The sequence below is a fragment of the Suricata suricatta genome, chromosome 12 (assembly GCF_006229205.1).
Source record: "Suricata suricatta isolate VVHF042 chromosome 12, meerkat_22Aug2017_6uvM2_HiC, whole genome shotgun sequence".
Taxonomy (NCBI): Eukaryota; Metazoa; Chordata; class Mammalia; order Carnivora; family Herpestidae; genus Suricata; species Suricata suricatta.
In genome coordinates this window covers 24,574,110-24,598,161 of record NC_043711.1, presented here as the reverse complement: position 1 = coordinate 24,598,161, position 24,052 = coordinate 24,574,110, and the positions used below count along the sequence as shown (strand labels likewise).

The following is a 24,052-nucleotide window of genomic DNA, read 5'->3' as shown; positions in this document are numbered from 1 at the left end:
CTTAAGTGACTCCTAACATTTGATTCATCTCTTGGAGAGGGTGGTGAATCCATGTAAATAATAGGTGTGGGTCACAGTGTGGCCTTTGAAATGATCACTGCTAAAGCAAGATTTTTGAGCTCGTGTATACAATCTAATAATTTTAAGATACATATATGTGTGTCAAATTTATGTCCACAGTTGCTGACCTGAGTACTTTAAGTTAACCAATGAGGACTTACATTTGAAACGGACATTTCAAGTTAGTGGTGTGTGTGTGCCTGCTCTGGTAAATGCTGTACTGCTAATGAAAGATTTGCAAGTCCAGGATACTTAATTCAGCTAAGTAAAGACATGTGTAAGAGATCTCTCTTTGAGCTACAAAGTTAATTTCTAATATATGCTCTTGGTCCTGGCAGATCTTGTATTACATTCAAGAGTTCAAAATTTTCCGGTCAGCTGCAAACAAGTATTTGCAGCTCTAATTTAATACGGGGTTTTGTGAAAGAGGATCTGTACCTGTAAAACTTAAAAGTATCTTATTGTTTTCTTCATGGGACTAAATATTTGGCCCACATGCCTGATGCCTGTCTCTTAGTCATTACTTTCTTTCTTACTCTGCAGCATTTAATTAGAATTTAATTCGCAACTCGAATTGACTCCTGAGACATCTGAAGCTCGGTTGCATTTTGGCAAAATGTCTTTTGGGCATAGTTATTTGGTAACCAGAATCCAAAATGTTAGAGTTGCTAATAATTGGATCCAGGTTTGTGTAAAAAATTTATTCATTGTTTTCCATTGAAAAGATATTTCTTTCTCTCTTCCACAAGGAAGTTTCTGTTCTTGGCTCAGTTGACCCATTCTGTTTGAAATTGCTAAGAGCCAATGATCAGGTTTTCACCAAAAGGGTTAAACTGCAAAAATCTCATTTTTCTGCTCCTTTGCCATTTGATGTTACAAAGAAAGGTAATGTCTTGCCATTAAGTCAAAACGAATCTCTTGGGTCTCCACGCCTCCTTTCATTTTGCATTTCTTGTTTCTTCTTTGGGCCCTGAGGGGGTAATGCTGGAGTCTGTTGTAATACATTTTCTTAATTCTTTGACTTTATATTTGCATAATTAATTCTATTTACAGAAACCTGGAGAGTGCTAATTTTGGCATTAGGAATGAACAAAGGGAAATAAAAACATTTTATGCTTTTGTTTTCATGCATCCTTTCCTAACGGCTGTTTCAGTGAGAGGTTTTTGTACATGAAAATGTTAGAAATTGACAAGTATGGTGGGATTTTTTTTTTTTTTTTTTTTATTGGGAAGCTGTTTTCAGCCAGGGATTTTTGCAGGCTAACTACCTCTGATTCACATTTTACTATAGTAGTAATCTCTGTGCTAAGGATAGAATCGCAAGAGCCCTGCATGAGCCAGGCTGCTTTCTGTGCTGACGCCGGGCTGGTCAGCAGCGGAATCCTAAGCCACCCAGCTGGCCTCTTAACGGCAAAACATCTCCTCATCTGTACAGTGGGTGTTAAGCCAGATGTTTAAAGAAACATTTTTTTCCTATTCTAAAATTCTCTTCTGCACCCATAGAACACATGTTGAATGCTTCAAGAGTCAATTTTCATTAGAAGTAGAATTTGGTTTTATTAATTATTAACATCTTTTCAATGGAAGTCGTATTGGGGGCGCCTGGGTGGCTCAGTCGGTTGGGCAGCCGGCTTCGGCTCAGGTCATGATCTCACGGTTCGTGGGTTCGGGCCCCGCATCAGGCTCTGTGCTGACGGCTCAGAGCCTGGAGCCTGCTTCGAATTCTGTGTCTCCCTCTCTCTCTGACCCTCCCCTGCTTGCGCTGTCTCTCTCTGTCTCTCAAAAAGAAATAAAAGACATTTAAAAAAATTAAAAAAAAAAAAAAAGAAATCGTATTGAAATGTAGAGGTGGCTGCTTTTTAAGCAAATGGAGTTTCCGGGAGGGGGTGCAGTTAGGCAAGAAAGCAGGGCACAAAGCTGTGTGAGGGGTGGGAGTTACCCAAGCTGGGGGTGCATTATGGTGCATATGTGTTGAATTTTAGTAAGAAAAATTTTTAAAAGATGTATATTATGTGCACATTAAAAGGGTTGGAAGTATGTCTTTTAGAAGTTGATAGTAGTTACCTCCTTGTGGTGGGAGGGTGTGGATGACTTCTACAGTTTTCTTATGTTTTTTATAATTTTCAAATATCCAGGGAAGGTCTTTAGTGATGAAAATGGGAATTGTGTGGTATGATGTACAGCAGGAGTGTGCAGCAGACTCACCAAGCCTAGAAAACAACCTCTGACTGCTTCACCTTAAAGAAAAACACCCTGACTTTGGAGGAGTAATAAGTAGTTTTGAACATTTGCTGGAGCTGAGGACCTTTTGCAGCAGACACCAGAGGATTTTCCATTTTATTTAAAATTTTTTTTTATTCATTCTTGAGAGACAGAGACAGCATGAGGAGGGGAGGTTGAGAGAGAGAGGGAGGTAGAATCAGAAGCAGGCTCCAGGCTCTGAGCTAGCTGTCAGCACAGAGCCCGATGTGGGACTCGAACCCATGAACCGTGAGATCATGACCTAAGCCGAAGTCGGATGCTCAACCGACTGAGCCACCCAGGTGCCCCAGGGTTTTCCATTTTAATCATTGAGAAAGAAATGGAGATGAAACAGTGTAAAAATTGTGAGTTGTGGGGGTCCCTGGGAGTTGTTAAGTGTCCAACTCTTGGTTTCAGCTCAGGTCATGATCTCACAGTTTGTGAGTTTGAACCATGATCCATGACAGTGCAGAGCCTGGTTAGGATCTTCTCTCTCCCTCTGTCCCTGCCCCTCCTGTCTCTCTTTATCTCTGTCTCTCTCAAAATAAATAAAATAATGAATAAAAATTTTTAAAAAATTGTGAGTTGGTGCCTGCCAAGGAGGGCCAGTGGTTCTCCCTGCCTGAGTGGCCAGAACAGCCCACGGCCATTCTCTGGAGTCCCAGGCTGAGTCTGACTGGAAGCTTCTGGCAGCTTTTGAGGATTCTATAGACTTTAAAGGTGTGTGTAGCAATACTAGGTGTCACAGCTGCATTGACACATGGCAGCAAGTGATGTCCTCAGGCAGAATCAGAGATCTTCATTGGTTGAGTAAAGTGGACCTTTTCAGATCTAGTGGGCATCATGGGTGTCCTTGATAACATGGTGTTTTACCTTTGAGATGCGAGTTAACATTGAAGGTGCTTTGCTCATCAGGAAGTTGGTTAATAGCTTTTGCAGGTACTAATTGGATTGTTTTAACTGTCTTGCTGTGAGCCACTCCCCCGTGGGTCCTATCCTATTATTTCCTTTCCCAGCTCACTTTGCCTCCAATGTTTCTTCTAAAAACAAGCCCCAATATTTAGCCATTGGTTTTGTTTCAGATCACTCTCTAATGCTGAAAACTGATTGAAGCGATGTAAATAATTATTGATTTAGGCAAGATGTCATAACAGTAAGAAAAAGTTAATGCCAGATACATAGTCAAACTCCAGACTGTGTCTGATTCTCTCCTAATGCTGTCCTAGAAGTTACCTCGAGGGTTGGGTGGTAGTGCTGGTGCTATAAATAAATCCCACGACTGCATCTTATAGTTTCCCAAATAGTCACACTTTACTGTCATATTTGGGCTTTTGAGGCACACGTCTTTAAACAGAATGAATTTGGCTGCCTCTAGACGGCTCTGTTTAATTTGAGAAGACGAACCTAGAAATAAAAAAATTGTAAAATTTAAAGTTTTAATCTAACTGTTTTTGTTCTCTCAACTCTCTAGACTGCACCACTTACTTGAATCCAGTGGGGAAGCATGTGATCGCTGATGCCCAGAACATCACCATCAGTCAGTACGCTTGCCATGACCAAGTGGCAGTCACCATTCTTTGGTCCCCAGGAGCCCTTGGTGAGTGGTTAAAATGGAGTCCACCATGTGGCCTGTGTGGGTTGTGACGAGTGCAAGGGACCCAGTGTGACAACCTCCAGGGGCCAGGCATGTCTTGACATATGTGTAGCGTAGGTGTGCTAGGGTTTCCTGCTTTGTTGCGTATACTTGCTGGGCATGTACAGAGCTTGATGCGATGCCCTGTGGCTATCTTTTGTTCCCTTGACTATTTCTGAGAGAGATAGGGGTTTGAAAACTAATAGTGAATGGCAGTAAATCATGCTGAGGCCTTAGCCTTTGGATCTCAGCAGTAGTCTGGAGATAGGTGACCTGTCCAAGGGCATCATGGCTTCAGCATCCAGCATTGGCCGTCCGTATGCCCACATGGATATCCAGGCCCAGTGCTAGCACATGTTGTGAATTTACAAGAATATCCCAGTATTCATAAGACCCCATAAAATCAATAATTTTTTTAAATGTTTATTTTTGAGAAAGAGAGAGTGCAAGTGTGCAGGGAAGAGCAGAGAAGAGGCAGAGAGGGGGACAGAGAATCCAAGGTGGGCTCCATGCTGACAGCAGCAAGCCTGATGCAAGGCTTGAACTCACTAACCATGAGACCTGAGCCAAAGTCATATGATCAACCAACTGAGCCCCCCAGGTGACCCTAAAATAAATAATTTTTAAATCTTGGCAACTAACTGAATTTATGTAAACCCTGCGGGCTGAAAAAAATTCAAAATGAAGAAACAGAAAAAAGCAAACCCATATTATCTGGTCAGATTCAGGTAAGGGCAGAGTTTGCTTGTCTTCCTTAATGAGTTGATGGTATTCCAGAGAGGATGGGATAGCTGGGTGGGGGACATGGTCAGGGCCCATTTCTTCAGATAGGACTGGGTGTGAACCCAGATTTTACCTTCCACAAGAGGCCGCTAGGCCTTGCTGAGTCCTGGCTTCCCCATTTGTGATGTGAAGGTGACCGACTGCCTCCTGGTCTTTGTAAGATTTACACACACACACACACACACACACACACACACACACAGTAAATTTCTAGAAAGAGATCTTTTTTTTTTGAAGTTTTTATTAAATAATCTGTGTACCCAGCGTGGAGCTCGATCTCACGATCACGGAGATCAAGAGTCGTCCAATTGAGCCAGCCAGCCATCCCTAGAAAGAGCTCTTAAAAAACAGTGGCTACTGGAACACCTGGCTGGCTCAGTCGGTAGAGCATGCAACTCTTGATCTTGGGTTGTGAATTCAAGCCCCATGCTGGGTGCAGAGATTACTTAAAAATAATATCCTTAGGGGGCACCTGTCGGTTGAGTGTTTGAGTCTTAATTTCAGCTCATGATCCCAGAGTTGTGGGATCCAGCCCTTAATTGGACTCTGCACGGAGTGTGGAACCTGCTTAAGATTCTCTCTCTCCTTCTGCCCCTCCCCTCTGCTGTGCATGCTCGCTCTCTCTCAAATGAAAAACCATAATAATAAAATCTTTAAGGAAAAAAAAAATCAGTGACTACTGTTATCATCATCAAAACCTGGTCCTCAAACCTATTTCTTTGACATTGCCACTGAATCTTAGAATTAAAAAAAAAAAAAAAAAAGAAATCTGGCTAGGGGAAAAGTAAAATAAAGTCTGGATTTCTTAATCTGAACAGGATAAATCTCAGAAAAACCAGACTGCAGGAGAGGTGAGTACAGAGTGAGGGAGGATATAGATCAGATCCAGGGGCCTGACTCATTTATCCGTGTAAATACTGCTGGGTCTGAACCCAGTGGGTTTTCCAAAAATAACATTATCTTAACATTTAAAGATAAAAACATTCTCTGTGGATAAACGGGAAGTGGTCATTCCATGTAAGGCTATACTGTTGAGGGGTTAGCTTGATAAATTATAGGCTCCTTCTTTAGCAAGTGAAGAATGGGAGCTGGTGGTTGGACAACTAACAGGTGGCGCAGTGAGGGCAGAATGTGGTGCTTTTCCTGCATGGCAATTTGTGGGTGGACAAGTTCTATCTGTTTCTCTCAGGTTCTATCAGGTTCTATCAAGGAAACTCCTAGGGTGCCTGGGTGACTCAGTTGGTTGAGTGTCCAACTTCGCTCAAGTCATGATCTCTTGGTTTATGAGTCTGAGCCTCACGTTGGGCTCGCTGCTGTCAGCATGGAGCCTGCTTCAGATTCTCTGTCTCCTTCTCTCTGACCCTCCCCCGCCCGTGCTTTCTCTCATAAATAAACATTAAAAAAAAAAAACTCCTTGGTTGACAGAAAAGCATATGGGTTAAAAGCACGAGCTTAGGACCAGCTTCAACTCAGGTCATGATCTTGTGGTTTGTGGGTTTGAGCCCCACATTGGGCTCTGTGCTGACAGTTCAGAGCCTTGAGCTTGCTTTGGATTCTGTGTCTTTCTGCCTGTCCCCCGTTTGCACTCTCTCTTAAAAATAAACAAACATTAAAAAAAAAATGTGCACCAGCTTAAAGCCAGACACTCCTGGGTTTGAATTCCACATCTGCCATTTAATTCCTGTGTGATCAAGTCATTCACTGTCTCTGTACCTATTTCTTCATCTGTAAAATTAGGATAATACCTTTCTCCCATGGATGCTAGGAGGATTAATGAATTTTAAATGATGAGAAGGAGCAAATATGTTCCTTCATGGGAAGGTGCTCTGTAAAACTGTTAAACGTGTCACTATAAGTCATTTGGAGTGTTGTGATAAGGGTGTTACTATGATAGAAGGTTTACATTTGCTGCCTTTACCCCCACTTCCCAGACTTGGCAGAGTGGTTTTTTCATGCTGATCTCTTAAAAAAAAATAAGGACTATGGGCTCCTGGCTGGCTCACTTGGTTAAGCATCTGACTCTTTTTTTTTTTTCTTAATGTTTTATATATTTTTGAAAGAGAGAGAGACAGCATGAGCAGGGGAGGGTCAGAGAGAAAGGAAGACACAGAATCCGAAGCAAGCTCCAGGCTCTTAGCTAGCTGACCGCATAGAGCCGGACGCGGGGCCCAAACGCACAAACTGCGAGATCATGACCTGTGCTAAAGTTGGATGCTCAACCAACTGAGCCACTCAGGTGCCCCCGAAGCATCTGACTGTTGATTTCGGCTCAGGTCATGATCTCGTGTCGGGCGCTATGCTGATAATATGGAGCCTGCCTGGGATTCTCTGTCTCTCTCTGCCCCCATTTGTGTTTTCTCTCTAAATAAACAAACTTGAAAAAAACATTAAAAAAAATGAATGAAAAATAAGGACTGGAACTACCTACTCCTACCTCAGCTGATGAATTTTATGAAATAATGAGATACACAGTCTTTAATCATATTAATCACCCAGCTTTTGTTAAACAGGAATTCTAGGGACATGCTTTGAATTAAATCTTGATATAAATAATAAGGATTTATTTAATAGATTTTTTTTTAATCTCAAAAGGTAAGTTTCTATGAGATCTACTAACTAGTTGCTGGTCAGAGACTTTGGATCTTGTTATGTCTGAAATCTTGGGCTATGGGTCAGCTGGCTCTCACCCCCCACAGGAAGCTTTAAACTTGAAATACAGTACAGCAGAGTCAGTACCTGCACACTATAAATGTGACCCCTGAAAATGTGAAGCTCAAATTGTAACTCCTTTGCCCTACTCACCATAAAATATGTGTTCTTCATCAAATAATTATAGGATTAGAGTAGCTTTTTGAAAAAATTTCCTTGTTGTTTGCCATCAGAACTTTTCCCACCTGTTAATTGCATCCTATGTCATTACTTTTGCCCTGGGAGGGGAAGGGTTGAAATTGTCTCCTTGTTTAGTGTTCAGAAAGAATGCGAAATCGATACCGCGCCAGTTGAGGCCGGCTTTGGGAATCTCCAGCTGCAGTCGAACCCCTCCAGTCTCCAAGGGATGCAGAGTGCTGGTACTGGCTCTTGTGATCAGCGGAGCTTAATCCTCAGGTGGCGGGAGGCTGGGCCGGGTGCCTTTCAGCGGCACTGTGGGCATCTAGGGGCCTCTGAGGGCTGTATGAAGAGCACACACTGGGCACCGCTTGGGAGTCTGCCTTTCAGGCATGATTAGAGCAAGAACTTTGTAAATCACATAGGCATTCTGAGCTATTCCAAGCCTAGAAACTTCCCCCTGGGTGCAGACACACACTTTGTGAATTACTCGGGTGAACCATACCAGCAAAATATAGGACAAAAACTTAAAGCAGAAATATGATTTACAGGGAGTCCCTAGTCAGCATTGTGAATTATCATCAGCTGAATACACTCTGTGTCATGGCCTAGAAATTGTGTATTCCACTGTAGATTTTTAGGATCAATTGTGACTTGAGCCTGTATATTTGAACCCTAATGTCACAAAGGCAATGGGCATTTGTGAAATAGCTGGCTGGATTAGAGTTAATTAATTAGTAATGATGGGACAGAGAAAATCACCTGGTCTGTACCAGAGGAATGCAGGGTGTGTGGCTTTCCTTTCTGTAAGACTCAGATGTGCCAGCCAAAGTAAGAATTCCTTAAACTCTGTTGTGTAGGTAGAAAAAACGGCAATCTTGGAGGTAGGAAAGTGTGTTCAAAAGTAATTAGGTCGGCTTTTAATAAAAGCATTCTGCTCTGCTTAGGCATCGAATTCCTAAAAGGATTTCGAGTAATACTGGAGGAGCTGAAGTCAGAAGGCAGCCGGTGCCAACAACTGATTCTAAAGGACCCGAAGCAGCTCAACAGTAGCTTCAAAAGAACTGTAAGTCACACGTGGGGAATGTGCCCCTGAAGACATGCCATTGTTTTGGGGGTCTGAATGGTCTATTGAATGTCTGTGAAACCGGAGAAGGAGGGGCTGTGGAGTCCACCCCTCCTGCCAAGGTGGGTGAGAAACAGCTTGGCAACACCCTGAGCCTGCTCCACACCCAGAGAAACCCTCCAGCACCTCACGCTGGTAAACACATCTCTCAGGTTACATGTCCTGGAAGGTGGCTTTGTGCGCTCAAGAGTATGTGGTACCTCTCCACCAGCTTTGAGGTTCCGCGTTCACCAGCTAGGGCTCCTTTGCCAGAGCACAGGCGGCATTGTCGATCTTTATTTCAGTTAGGGATCCCAACCTAAACTTTGTCCAGAAAATTGCCCTCAGCTCTGGAGCAGTGTCTGGGTGACTCTCAGAGAGGACTGAAGGTCCTTTGTGTAGGTGTGCGCGTGTGGGGGTGGGGGTGGGGGGTGGGGGGGTAATTTCTTCATGATATCATGTCTGTTTTTATTCCCTTTTAGGGAATGGAATCTCAACCTTTCCTGAATATGAAATTTGAAACAGATTACTTTGTGAAGATCGTCCCTTTTCCTTCCATTAAAAATGAAAGCAATTACCACCCTTTCTTCTTCAGAACCCGTGGTGAGTATGGCCTTTCTTGCCTGGTTCCCAAGAGGAGACTGCTCTGGATTCTAATGACTTTTAAAGAAATATATTCAAGAACACACCAAATACTGGTATGACACCAGCATAGTGAGGAGAAAAGCATCCAGGAAAAGTATACAGAAAAGAAATTCTTAGAATTAGGATTTGGCCTAGGCAGTATTCACCTAAACAGAGACATCCATTTTAGGGCTGTTCAACAGTCAATGTTGACCCTTGATTCCTTTTTTTTTTTTTTGAGATGTTGTAAGACAGCCATATATTAAAACCATTTAAGGGAAATAAAAAGAGCAGGAATAAAAAGTAGAAGTTGAATTTTGGGGTAAAGGGTAGAGCATGAAATAATTCCATCTCTTACCAGTCGTCAGGAAGGTGGCTTCTGTAGGTAATGCCTATTTTCAAGATTACATTAAGAAAATAAAGCAGTAACCCTGAAATTGCTTCTTTCTGGAAAGTTTGTTTAATGTCTACATGTCAAGCTCTGTGCTTTTTTTTTTTTTAATGTTTATTTTTGAGAGAGATAGAGCATGAGCAGGGGAGGGGCAAAGAGAGAGGGAGACACAGAATCCAAAGCAGGCTCCAGGGTCTGAGTTTTCAGCACAGAGCTTGACACGGGGCTTGAACTCACAAACCTCATGAGATCATGACCTGAGTTGAAGTTGGACACTTAACTGACTGAGCCACCAGGCACCCCTAAGTGCTTTCTAAACACTGACTCAGTTTACCCTTATTCCAACCCTTCAAGGAATTTAATCCTTCTATGTTCACATATTAGATGTGGAATTACACATCCAGAGATTAAAGAGCCTGGTGGGAGCTGGGATTTGAACCCAGAAATCTGCCTCTGGAGTCCACACTCTCTAGCCAGCCATGCTGAGTTCCCTTTTCCATCTGTTCTGTGCATGGTGTGGTGTGTCTTTCTTTAACCTGAATTGGTGCTTTTAGATTGGGTGCCCAGGCATCCTGAAACCTGCCTTCCTGTCCAGGCCTTCTGTCTGGCCTACCAGACCCTGATGGTCAGCTGTCCGGCCAACTCAACAATCCTCCCTATGTGGTTCAGTTGCTGTCCTCTGTGATGCTTTTGTTTTCATCTGCAGAATTCATACTATGGTTGTTTTCTTTTTGCCTTTCTTTTCTCTTTGTTTTAAACTGTATTTTCTGTGCAGCAAAATTATTTTATAACGGCTTGGTCTCATTTTCTTAATTAAAATATGATTCCATAGGGCAAAGACTATGTGCATTTTACATCTCAGTCCCTTACACAGAGCCAGTTAGAGGATTCAAATATGTTTATGCAAAGCTTGCCTTAATCAGAACTAGCATAATTTAAGAAGAAGTTTTCCCATCGGAATTGATGTGTTTGTCTGAGGGTGAGGCGGAGGCAGGAGATGCATTTATCACCATTTCAGTGCCGTGTGATCTTGATGCTGCCTTTGATTTTCTTGGCAGTATATGGACATTTTCCAGAGGGTTCTCCCTGGTTTAGCAGCATGGCATATTGGACTGGCTGTTCGGCCCTTCTCTTGTGTTTTTACACATTTAAGTCCTGTTTCAAAGCTCTACTGCCTAGTTTTCAGTTCTGGTGCCACTATTTAGTAGATGCCTGGATGCCATTTTTAGACCCCATCGAAAGTATTTTAAAATATTTATTTACATATTTATTTTTGAGAGAGCGTGTGTGTGCACACATGAGTGGGAAGTGGGGGGAGGAGAGAGAAAATCTGAAGCAGGCTGTATGCTGTCAGCACAGAGCCCAACGTGGGGCTCAAACTCACGAGCCCTGAGATCATAACCTGAGCCAAAGTCAGACACTTAACGGACTGAGCACCCAGGAGCCCCCAAAGTAGAAGGCTGGCCAAGGCAGTCACTAGGATCACTCCAAAGTGTTCTTGTGCCTCAACACCTGTGCAATGGAGCAGGGCTGGCGTCATTTCTGTTTACAGCTGAAACAGAGCCTCCTTGTCACAGTGGCCTGAACACAGTCCCTCTGGTCTTGAAACTATGTAATGCGTGACAGCTTTAAAAGGTTAGGTGACTTTACACTGTTTCCATTTATTTGGCAGAAAATGAACTGCATTAATATTTTTATATTGTACAATTTAAATTTTCATAAGATATAACTGCCCTGTACCGGAAATCATTGCTCAATTGATGTATTTTATACTTTTACCAGCAGTACCCAGTGCCATATGTTTACATTTTATTGGTTTATTGCATGAGGAAAATGTCAAGCGGTACTAAAACTAAAAATATACATCTTTCTTAATAGCCTGCGACCTACTTCTGCGGCCGGACAACCTGGCCTGTAAACCCTGTAAGTAGAGCCATTCCTGTCTGTCAAGTCTTGCCAGCACAGTAGAGTCGGGGCGGCCTCTGGGTGCTCACTCCGGTCCTTCCTCTTCCCAGTCTGGAAGCCTCGGAACCTGAACATCACCCAGCACGGTTTGGACATGCAAGTGTCCTTTGACCACGCGCCACACACCTTTGGCTTCCGTTTCTTCTATCTTCATTATAAGCTCAAGCATGAAGGGCCCTTCAAACGAAAGACCTGTAAACAGGTGAGCTGCCATGTGTACATTAAGGAATATATGTTTTAAACCTTTTTAATGTTTATTTTTGAGAGAGAGACAGAGCATGAGCAGGGAAGGGGCAGAAAGAGACAGAGACACAGAAGCTGAAGCAGGCTCCAGGCTCTGAACTGTCAGCACAGAGCCTGATGCAGGGCTTGAACTCGTGAACCGGGAGATCATGACCTGAGCCAAAGTCGAATACTTAACTGACTGAGCCACCCAGGGATCCCAGAAGTACTACATGTTTTAAAGTGAGCCCTGGGCCCCTGGAGTCTGGGTGGTTCAACATAACATTAGGCTTTGACTCTCAGCAGTTGGTAGATATTCCAGCATGTTCTATCTCAGGGACATCCTCACTGTACCCCAGTTATCTATACCCCAGCTATCCCTGTGGTGATGTAGCCTGGAAAAGGCATTACCAGGAAACCAAAAGAATTAAGTGTTTCTAGTTCCTTCTACTATGTTTTAAACATTAATTGGGTGCTCATGGTGTGCCAGTCACCATGCTCTATGCTCACTGAATCCTTACAACTATATGCCCACTTTACAGATGGGCAACCTGAGGCTCAGGTAGTCACCTAGCTCGCTCAAGGTCACACAGCCAGTCAGTAGGAAAACCACATTTAGGAGCCAATCCAATAGGATTTCAGGAGCCTACTGATTTTACACATAGGCCAAAGTCAATTAGGAGCTCAGCAGCCAAGTTCTTAAACTGAGGGTGGTCAGCAAGAGGGGGAGATGTTTGGTGCAAGTGCACAGGACTGCTAGGCTGCCTCTAGTGAGCACCAGGAGAGGGTTTTGGTCAGGATGGCAGAAGCTAGTGCCTTCCTGGATGTGTTCCTATATCGTCGAGTTTTGTTTTCCTGTGGGCTCTCACCTGTGTCATTGACCTTCCTTGACCTTCTGCTCAAGTTAAAATTACAGCACATAAAACGTGCACAGACATGGGCAGATAATTTTCTTCCTCACCCTTTCAATAAGTAAAGAGTATTCTAACTAGCTTCTTTGTCTTCAGATGAAATATGTCTGCTGAGGGCATCACCAGCTAAATTTAGACTATGGGTGTGAGGGGAAGGGGGAGGGGGTGGTCCTGGGCTCTCCTGGGCCTTTTTATCAGAGTGAAGTTGTAGCAGTGAACACATAGCAGATACACGCGGTAGCTTTCTGACCTAATGCGTTCTGAACGCAATTAAGACTGGTGGCCTGTCTCCTTTCGCTCTAGGGGGAAAGAGCAGTCCCGATGACCTTCATCCAAGAAGTGAGTTTCAAAAGTGTTGTTTTGTTTCTTTGCAGGAGCAAAATACAGAGACAACCAGCTGCCTCCTTCAAAATGTTTCTCCTGGAGATTATATAATTGAGGTATGTATAACTCTAGAAAGCCCTGTTATTAATTCTACAGAATGAATCTAGTTCATGTAGAATTCCAGCTGTTTACAACAGTAAAATTTCAAGCCATGAAGGGTGTGTGTACGATTATATTTTTACATGGTCTTTAACATGCTTTTTCAAAAGTTCATATGTAATCAATCTTTGATTTTTCTCATTCAATATTTCAAATAGTTCATATAAATATTTTATGAAAATAGAGAGTTCATGACTTAGAATTTCTATACAGCATTCCTTTGAAGGGAAGGAGGAAATTCCTCCTTTCTTCCTTGGGTTCTTCTAGCTGTTTTAGGAATTAAACTGACATGAGACAGATTATGGGGAGAAAAAAACCAGAGTCTTAGTGTGCAGAGAGGACCAATAATGAAATTGAGACTCAAAGAAATGACAGACGCAGGTGTAGTTTTTATACTTTTTAAACAAAGAGATACTAAATTAGTGAGGATTGACAGGATAAAGAAAATAGGGGGCGCCTGGGTGGCTCAGTCGGTTAAGCCTCCGACTTCGGCTCAGGTCAGATACCACGTTCGTGGGTTCAAGCCCCGCGTCGGGCTCTGTGCTGACAGCTAGCTCAGAGCCTGGAGCCTGCTTCCGGTTCTGTGTCTCCTTCTCTCTCTGCCCCTCCCCCTCTCATGCTCTGTCTCTCTCTGTATCAAAAATAAATAAAAAAAATAAATAAAACATTTAAAAAAGTCTTAATCTAAAAAAAAAAGAAAATAGATGTTTGAGAGCTTTACTTAGTAAGGAATTCTAAGTGGGAATTAGGCTGAGGTAATAAATTAGAAAAAAGTAATAAGGTTTATTTCTACAGCTTTCTTGATTTTCAAGTCCCTATCTCAGACCAAAAGGGTGTTGTTTTTACTTGTTTGTACAGTGAGGGTATTTGTTATATGGGAGATCTATTTCCTGCTTTCAGAGGGATGGAGGGAGAGAGTCTGAGTATCCTTGCTTATTCCCCAAGTAGCTTCATTTCAAAGTATTTATCACTAGGACATTGTGGTACCTACCAGGACAACCTGCCCTGGGCCCCTACACCTTCATACTACAAAAATATGTTTTTAAATTTAAAAATCTTTTAGTGGGACGCCTGGGTGACTCAATTGGTTGAGTGTCTGACTTTTGGTTTTGGCTCAGGTCATGATGTCACAGTCCTGGCATCGTTCCCTGCACTGACAGTGTATGGAGCCTGCTTGGGATTCCCTCTCCCTCTGCCTCTCCCTCTGCCTCTGCCTCTGCCTCTGCCTCTGCCTCTGCCTCTGCCTCTGCCTCTCCTCCCTCTCCCTCTCCCTCTCCCTCTCCCTCTCCCTCTCCCTCTCCTTACCCTACCCCTCCCCCTCTCACATTCACTCTTTCTCTCTCTCAAAATAAATAAAAATTAAAAAATAAAAAATTTAGAAATAAAACAGAAAGCAAAAGTTCTCCCCATTATACCTGCCTATCCCTCTCTATGTTTCTGTTATTTTCTGTATAAATATACATGAAGTTCTAAATACCTCAGAAAAAAGCATGCAAATGATATATATTTTTATTCTTTTATTTAATGTTTTAATTTATTTTGAGAGAGAGAGAGACACACAGAGTGCAAGCAGGGGAAGGGCAGAAAGAGAAGGAGACACAGAATCTGAAGGAGGCTCCAGGCTCTAAGCTGACAGCACAGAGCCTGACACAGGGCTCGAACTTGTAAGCCAAGAGATCATGACCTGAGCTGAAATTAGACACTCAACTGACTAAGCCACCCAGGCGCCCCTCTTCTTTTATTTTAGATTACTTTTTTAGTATCAAACATACTATAAAAATAGGAGTAAAACAAAAATAGAAAAAAAAAGAAAAATAGAAAAGGAAATAAAAATTTTCCCATAGTCCCACTATTCAGAGAAGCCAACATGTCTCAACATTTTGGGAGAAAGACAGGTTGTATGACTTGGAAGCTGTATGTAGTTTTGAACTGACACACCCTCTTAAAGCATTAATGGGGACCCCGTAAAATTAGTGGTAGGATGCCGCTGTAATCGAGGGTTGTTAGAGTGTGGAACTCACCAACTGAATTCATCAGTGAATGAACCACGTTTGATTTATGAAAGGGAAGGTAATGAGGGTGAGGGTTTTGAGTTGGTAAAGCACAGATGGATCTGACTTACTGTCTAGTTCTGGCTTGTATGTGACCATAGACAGCAGCGCTCCTTCCTCCTGCCCCCTGACTGTCCATAGATGGAAACATGAATGAAATCTGTTGAGATGTTATCACTTTCATAAAATAATGACACAGCATCCTCTGATTTACAGCTCGTGGATGACACTAATACAACAAGAAAAGTGATGCATTATGCCTTAAAGCCAGGTATGAATTTTAAAAAACATATTCTGTTAAAATGTTGGCTCAGGACTACAGCAGACCATGCTATTTGATACTTTCTGTACTTCATGGTTTACAAAATTAAAACATAGCATTTGAGCTCTTGTCTTTTAAAACAATGTTCCATTGGGGCACCTGGGTGGCTCAGTCAGCTAAGCATCTGACTCTTGATTTCGGCTCAGGTCATGATCTTGGCTCGAGTCCTGATTTCACGGCTTGTGAGACTGAGCCCTGCATCCCCCCATGTCAGACCCGGCACTGACAGTGCGGAGCCTGCTTGGGATTTTCTCTCTCTCTCTCTCTCTCTCTCTGCCCCTCCCACTCTCACATGTGTGTGCACACTCTCTCAAAATAAATAAATAAACAAACTTAAAAACAATAAAAATAAAAGCTATCCCATCAAAGCTGACTTTCCTTCCAGTCTAATGTCAATGCCTGAAAAACTGACACCAGTGTGGTCGGTGTGTATTTTTGTGTGGCTGGGATTAAATAGCCTCTTGTCCTTGGGGAAAAAGTGGGAGGCGAGGTTTCCTTGGGCAGAATTCTTACACACAGGTATTTACTGTCCCACCAATTCTAACTATTGTATTCTACAACCCTTTATTTAAAAAAAATTTTTTTTACTTTTTTTTTTTTTTTTTTTGAGAGACAGAGAGAAACAGAGCATGAACAGGGGAGGAACGGAGAGAGAGGGAGACACAGAATCCGAAGCAGGCTGCAGGCTCTGAGCTAGCAGTCAGCATATAGCCTGATGTGGGGCTCGAACCCACAAACCCTGAGATCATGACCTGAGCCAAAGTCAGACTCTCAACCAACTGAGCCACCCAGGTGCCCCTACAACCCTTTAAAAGGAACCATTTTATAATCTCCAGACCAGTACTAGAGAAATGTGGTTAAGGGGTCCTAGAATCTGTTACACAGCTTAGGTTTAATAAGGGAAGAGGGGAGTAGGAGAGGGCCTGGGTGGCTCAGTCGGTTAAGTGTCCAACTTTGGCTCAGGTCATGATCTCATGGCTCATGAGTTTGAGCCCCGTTTCAGGCTCTGTGCTGACAAAGCCTGGAGCCCAGATTCTGCTTCGGATTCTGTGTCTCCCTCTCTTCCTGCCCCTCCCCCACTTGCGCGCGCTCTCCCTCTCCCTCTCTCTCTCTCTCTTAAAAATAAATAAACATTTAAAAAAATATTTTAAGAGCCTCCTGGGTGGTTTAGTCAACCAAGCGTCTGGCTTTGGCTCATGTCATGAGCTCACGTTTCATGAGTTCGAGCCGCAAGTTGGACTCTGTGCTGACAGCCCAGAGCCTGGAACCTGCTTCAGATTCTGTGTTTCCCTCACTCTCTGACTCTCCCCTACTCGAACTCTGTCTCTCTCTTTCTCAAAAATAAGGATTAAAAAAAGTTTTTTAATATTAAAAAGAAGAAGAGTGGGGTGGGAGATTTCCCTTTGACCTTGTGCCACTTAAGTTTCAAGCCTCTTCTCTTTGGAATTTCCCAGCACATTCCCCGTGGGCAGGGCCCATTAGGGCTGTAGCCATCACCGTGCCTCTGGTTGTCATCTCTGCATTTGCCACCCTCTTCACTGTGATGTGCCGCAAGAAGCAACAAGGTATCGCTCTGTGTGGTATGTTCCCCCCAGGTTGGCAGGACCGCAGCCAACAGAGGGAGCGTGGGAGCCCTTGGTCCTGCCCATAGTGGGCATCTGGGAAGCCACATAGCTCCTGTAGCTCTAGCATTTAAACCTTGACTTTTAACCTCAGGAGCTATGAACACGAAGTTGTGATTGTGTTCTCAAATTCAAGATCGTAAATTCAAAAACATTAAAGGAAGTTTAAAGGTGTGAGTAAGGGTAGAGGTGGGGCTCCATCCCTTCTAAAAGTCAGGTGTTGGGAAGGAGCTTCCTGGGGGAGCTTGGAAATGTTTGATCTGAGTGGTGGTTGCATAGGCATATACTTAGATAAAAATTTATTGAGACGTACTTTTAAGAGTTATGTACTTTATAAGTTATACCTCAATAAAAGGGTTTTTTCTCCCCCCACCCATTTTGTTTAAGAAGGTCAGCTGCCAGGGCTTAATTGGTCTGGTAGTTGCGCCAGCGCTCTGCTGGCCGGGGTGGTACCTGCAGTTTTCTCAGCTTACCTGAGGGCAGTGTCGGGCGAACAACAAACCTTGGCCATTTGTTTCTCCACGGGGGAATCCAGGTGTCCCATTCCCAGTGGCGACCCCAGGTGGACATGTCAACTGTTGCTGAGTCTTAGGGAACAGGACAAAGCATTGCTCGTAGGCATCAACCTTATCTTCTTTTCCAATTTAGAAAATATATATTCACATTTAGATGAAGAGAGCTCTGAGTCCTCCTCGTACACCACGGCCCTCCCCAGAGAGAGGCTCCGGCCTCGGCCAAAGGTCTTTCTCTGCTATTCCAGTAAAGATGGCCAGAATCACATGAACGTTGTCCGGTGTTTTGCCTACTTCCTCCAGGACTTCTGCGGCTGTGAGGTGAGGAGTCTGAGGTCTCTTCTCTTCCCTTGGGCAGGACGCATGCTCCCACACTCTTCACCACCTCCCGGCTTCCTTTGGTGACTCTTGCCTTCCATCATGGGCTAGCTTCCAAATTGGGGGCAGCCTCACACTTCTTCAGTCTGTCCTACCCATCATCAGCCCTAAATGTTTCCTAGCACTTAGTCCTACCCTGAAACACTCCTGCCCAAAAGCCTTTAGGGGTACCTCCCTGGCATGAAGTTTTATAAACACCAAAAAGACCATACAGTTGCATGAAGGGAAATGGCATGTGCCCTGTGAACATACAACAGGAGGATTGGCGGTAGTCATTCAAGACGTCTATGGGCCTTGAAAGGTCAAAGAGAAGATGGAAAATAAAGCATTGGGTTTAGACAACTCTTTGGAGAAATTTTGCTAACAAAGGAAAACAATAATGCGTGACGTACTCAAATGGTCTGCTCAGGTTTCTTGCCTATTGTTTCGAGTTAAGCTATTAATATGTAGCTTTTCTCTAATTTTAGAGTGAGGTTTGAAGCTCTCATGGAAGGCACACTCTGTTTCTTACAAATGCAAGAACTGTACAGTAATTGTGTGATTGAAGTTAGTTATGCTTTGATACTGACTGCTGGTAGCTTTTAGTCTTTCCCTGTGGCAAGGCTGCCCCCTAGTGTCAAGAACTCCTATTTCCAAGGCTGACACATGAAGCTATGAAGATGGGCCGATTGGCCTGTGTCCTGAAAAACCACCGGCAAACTCTGGCTGCTGCCACACAGTCTTCAGATACAGACAACCCATTTGCTCTACTTTGTAACTATCTAGCCTCAGGGGGAAAAAGTCTTCCAATTACGAGTGTAATACTGTAGAAAATTTGCAAACAGAAAAGGATGACAAAGAAAACAAATGGCCTGTAATCTCAACCTGGAAGAAAGAGGAACCACAGTTAATATTTGGTGTATTTCCTTCCAGTTTTTTCCTACATGGGTGGATTCAGACCGTTTTGCATTTTGAGAGGATTAGATTTTTTTTCTGTCTCTTCATTTCATAACTTTTTACACTATTGAAAGTTCTATGTAAACTATAATTTTATTTCCTTACTTTTTAAGTTTTTAAATTCCTGTTAGCAAAACATACAGTGTAATAATATTTTCCAGTGTAGACAGTAGGGATTCAACACTTCCACACCACGCCTGGTGCTCATCATGACAAGTGCCCTCCTTAATCCCCATCACCTTTTTCACCCATCTCCTACCCACCTCCCCTCTGGTAACCACCAGTTTGTTCTCTGTAGTTAAGAGTCTCTTTCTTGGTTTGCTTTCTCTCTCCCCTTTTCCCCCAATGATTGTTTTGTTTCTTAAATTCCACATATGAGTGAAATCATATGGTATCTGTCTTTCTCTGATAGACTTATTTTGCTTAGTATAATACTCTCTAGCTCCATCCATGTTATTGCAAATGGCAAGATATTATTCTTGTCTATGGCTGAGTAATATCCTGTCACACACACACACACACACACACACACACACACACACACACACATATGTAGATATAGATATATAATGTAATAATAAAATATGATAAAAAACATCTAATGTATAATGTATATGCATGCCACATCTGCTTTTTTCCATTGTCAAGTTAGCTAACATACAGGATAGTCTTGGCTTCAGGAGCAGATATTCAAGATTCATCACTTACCTACAATGCCCAGTGCTCACCTCAGTAAGTGCCTTCCTCCATACCCATCACCCATCTTCTCTACCCTCCCAGTCCCCCACCCCCATCAACCCTCAGTTTGTTCTTTGTATTTAAAGAGTCTCTTATGGTTTGCTTCCCTTTTTGTTGTATCTTATTTTTCCTTCCCCTCCCCTATGGTCATCTGTTAAGTTTCTCAAATTCCACATATGAGTGACATCACATGATGTCTGTCTTTATCTGACTTATTTCGCTTAGGACAATACTCTCTTGTTTCATCCACATTGTTGCAAATGGCAAGATGTCATTCTTTTTCATCACCAAGTAGTATTCCATTGTTTGCAATATAGCATATCTTCTTTATCAATGGACATTTAAGCCTTTCCATAATTTGCCTATTGTTGATAATGCTGCTATAAACATCAGGCTGCGTTAGCATTTTTGTATTCTTTGGGGAAATACCTAGTAATACAATTGCTGGATCATAGGGTAGTTCTAGTTTTGACTTTCTGAGGAACCTCCATACTGTTTTCCAGCATGGCTGCACCATGCAGTATTAAATAGCCACGTGATCCATAATATCAGTTTATTATAATTGAGTTATTTCATATTGTTAAACAACTCAGGAGTTTAATTTTGCCTCATTTCTGATGATTTCCAGAGATAGAAGCCAGGAATTAAAATTGATGGGCCAAAGATGGAAAAATATTTTAAATACTTGGTATATATTCCCAGTTAGCTTTTAGAATGTATAATGCTAGTGAGAATTAAGGAAATATAAAACAATTAGGATTATTTTCAGCAAGTGGGTGGATGCTGGGGAACTTCTCCCCTTTGATAACACCTTAGAGGCAAAAAGGAAGACAAAGTCGTTTCAGAACCTCCTTCTCCATAAGAGACAGTGGCTCCTGCATTCAGGCATAGCCACTGGGAATTAGTTTCCCTTTTTCTTTTTTAAGATTATTTATTTGTTTTTGAGAAGGAGAGAGTATGCACATGTGCAAACGGGAGAGAGGCAAGAGAGGAAGAGAGAATCCCAGGCAGACTTCACACTGTAAGTGCAGAGCCCAATGCAGGGCTCAAACTCATGAACCATGAGATCATGACCTGAGCTGACGAGTTAACTGACTTGAGCCATCCAGGTGCCCCTGGGAATTAGTTTCTGAGCCACAAAAAGAAGTTGATACAACTGCCAAGAGACATTTTTAGCAGAATTAGATAAAAATGGTCTGAGAAGGTGAGGCCCTCTGAAAGGGACATGTATGCCTGGTTTTTCTTCCTTCGTCAGTGTCCCTCCCCTAAATGCCCTCCAAGAACCTCCTTGGGGTTAAAGGCCTTATGACCCCATAAATTGCCATGAAGTCATGGGGGAAGGTGCCAGTCATTCACAAGTGCATTAATAAGAGTGGCTGTGTTACTGCAGTCCACCACCCTCCTCTCTGGCTGTTGACTGACTGGTAAACAGCATAGCTGACCTTGGGGCCAAGGAGGTCTTCTTTGTCAGTTACGCTGTCTAAGCTGTGAGTCAGTCAGCATTGTGGGCAGCTCTGGCATCCAGACCCGAGCCCCATTTGCTGCTGCTTTGGGGTCCCTCACTCCCATCCTTCCATCATCACCTTCCAGACTTCACTTCAGGATCTTCCCTCATAGAGTGAGTGTGTTTGTTGATGGCCTCACATTACGCTAGAACAAGGGCACAATGCAGAGGACCTGGCCTGTCACCCTCACCCACAGAACGTGAGCTGTTCTCAGAGGCCAGCAGCCTGGAGCCTGCACACGGCAGTGCTGATAATTCTTAAGGACATATGATGTGACCTTTTAACACTCTTGTTTTTGTTACCTGATCTGACCCCCCCGCCCTTGCCCCCACCCAGAGGTACAGGTGAGTGAGGTCCGTGATCTCTTTCCAGGTGGCTCTGGACCTGTGGGAAGACTTCAGTCTTTGCCGGGAAGGGCAGAGAGAATGGGTCATCCAGAAGATCCATGAGTCCCAGTTCATCATCGTGGTGTGTTCCAAAGGCATGAAGTACTTTGTGGACAAGAAGAACTACAGGCACAAAAGCAGTGGCCGGGGCTCTGGGAAAGGCGAGCTCTTCCTGGTGGCTGTGTCCGCCATCGCTGAAAAGCTCCGCCAGGCCAAACAGAGCTCCTCAGCCCAGCTCAGCAAGTTCATCACCGTTTACTTCGACTATTCCTGCGAGGGAGATGTTCCTGGCATCCTGGACCTGAGCACCAAGTACAAGCTCATGGACAACCTTCCTCAGCTCTGTTCCCACCTGCACTCCCGAGACCACGGTCTCCCAGAGCCCGGACAGTACCCCGGACAGGTGAGCAGAAGGAACTACTTTCGCAGCAAATCAGGCCGGTCTCTTTATGTCGCCATTTGCAACATGCACCAATTTATCGATGAGGAACCCGACTGGTTTGAGAAGCAATTCATTCCTCTCTGCCCTACCCCACTGCACTACCGGGAGCCAGTGCTGGAGAAGTTTGACTCGGGCTTGGTGTTAAATGATGTCATGTGCAAACCAGGGCCTGACAGCGATTTCTGCCTCAAGGCCGAGGCAGGGGTCCCCGGGGTTCCCGGGGCGCAGGCCGATTCGCCCTTGGAGGGCCAGCACTTGGGCCTGGACCAAGACGTGGAGGTAGGGCCCAGGCCTGGCAGCAGCTCAGTCCTGCGCCCCCTGCTGCACGTGGTGAAAGCCGCCAGCCCCTCGGATATGCCCCGAGACTCAGGCATCTACGACTCCTCCGTGCCCTCCTCGGAGCTGTCCCTACCCCTAATGGAAGGACTCTCAGCAGATCAGACAGAAACATCTTCACTGACGGAGAGCGTGTCCTCCTCCTCTGGCCTGGGTAAGGTGCAGGAGAGCTGAGAGTGCCTTTGGGTTGGGTTCCTGATGCAGGCCACAGCCTTTGTCCCTAATTCCCAAATCCATGCAAGGGTTTTCCTAATTCTGGTCTGGACTTATTGGCAATGAAACCTCATGGGAAGTAACACAACTCCTTTGGTAGTCTCTTATTTATTCCAGCCATTGGGAATGTTCACATGTATGAACTGCAGAAATACTGATGCTAAGTTACAGTGAGCTTGCCCAGGCCCTGTAAATGGTGTTATGTAGCATGCAGTGTGTGCATAAATTTTATCATCTTCCTGAACTCCATAGGCATCTAACTACCAAGACACAGCTTGTCCCAGGGGTGTTGGGTGAGGGTCTGTGGGCCTGTATCTTTGTTGAGATTTGAGGTGTTCACCAATGGTTTGAAAGCCACATCTTGTGATCCTGGGGTTGATGGACACAGTATTCTCTCCATCATATCTTAGCACAGGGCCGGGCAGGAGGGCTTTGTAGAAGAGCCCTGCCTCCCTAGGGCACATCGGCAGGATGCCATCTGGGGCTGCTCCTTACAGGGCCTATAGCCAGGAGCAGTCATGCAGGCAAACCCTTGACCCACCACCGGGATGAGAATGCACTGTCTTAAGTCAGTTGGTATGCTTGCTTGTTTGTAAAGCCCACAGTCCAAGCCCAGATGCAGCCACAGTCTGGCCTTAGCCCTCAGCCCAGGGAAGTGTGATGACATGTGGCTCTGCCCTGTCTTCTTTCCTTAGGTGAGGAGGACCCTCCTGCCTTCCCTTCCAAGCTCCTCACCTCTGGGGCATGCCAAGCAGAACCTGGTTGCTGCAGCTACACTGGTGAACTCCACGCCGTCGCCCCTTTGTAACAAAATGGAGGAGTCTACGCATTGCCACTTTAGCTGCTGCCTCTCTCTGGTCCCCCAGCTCTTCTGTCTGGTTGAGCAGTCCACTTGGAGCTGAGGTCTCCTACAAGGATATTTGGAGTGAAATTCGGGCCAGTACTTGATCTCTTTGCCCATCCCTCTACCTGATATTTTGGCAATGTCTCCAATTTTCTAAACCCATATGGATTTCTGGAAGGCATGTCCATAGGGTCTGACAGCAGCTGGTCACATGAGGTCAGACCTTGGATTAGAGCCAATTCTGAGAGGTCGGGAGGAAACATGCACAGAAAAACAGGAAAATACCTGCACTGATCATTCAGATTTTATTTATCTCTTCAGATGTTGCCCATTCGCTGTTGGCTACTTTGATTGGAAATGCTTTGTGGAAGAAGCACTTTTTGTACCACTACAGCCACAGAAATCAAGTGCCAGTCTATCTGGAATCCATGTTGTTATAGATGATGTTTTTGTGTGTTTTGGGTATAGAATTTACAATGGCATGGATGTTGAAAAAAGCTCTGAGTCAAAGGTCAAGGAGGTG

The 24,052-nt window shown here is 44.0% G+C and overlaps 1 protein-coding gene across 1 annotated transcript in view; it reads left to right on the top strand.

Annotated features, from left to right (window-relative positions):
• IL17RD (interleukin 17 receptor D) overlaps window positions 1–23,538 on the top strand; it is a 64,790-nt gene extending 41,252 nt beyond the window's left edge. The window contains exons 3-13 of the mRNA XM_029918068.1: window positions 3,773–3,898; window positions 8,491–8,609; window positions 9,131–9,251; window positions 11,542–11,586; window positions 11,679–11,830; window positions 13,136–13,201; window positions 15,512–15,566; window positions 17,072–17,182; window positions 17,888–18,072; window positions 21,681–22,626; window positions 23,381–23,538. Coding sequence (XP_029773928.1) covers window positions 3,773–3,898; window positions 8,491–8,609; window positions 9,131–9,251; window positions 11,542–11,586; window positions 11,679–11,830; window positions 13,136–13,201; window positions 15,512–15,566; window positions 17,072–17,182; window positions 17,888–18,072; window positions 21,681–22,626; window positions 23,381–23,493 — 2,039 coding nt within the window. The 3' untranslated portion in view covers window positions 23,494–23,538. The remainder of the gene's footprint in view (window positions 1–3,772; window positions 3,899–8,490; window positions 8,610–9,130; window positions 9,252–11,541; window positions 11,587–11,678; window positions 11,831–13,135; window positions 13,202–15,511; window positions 15,567–17,071; window positions 17,183–17,887; window positions 18,073–21,680; window positions 22,627–23,380) is intronic.
• Window positions 23,539–24,052: the final 514 nt, after the last annotated feature.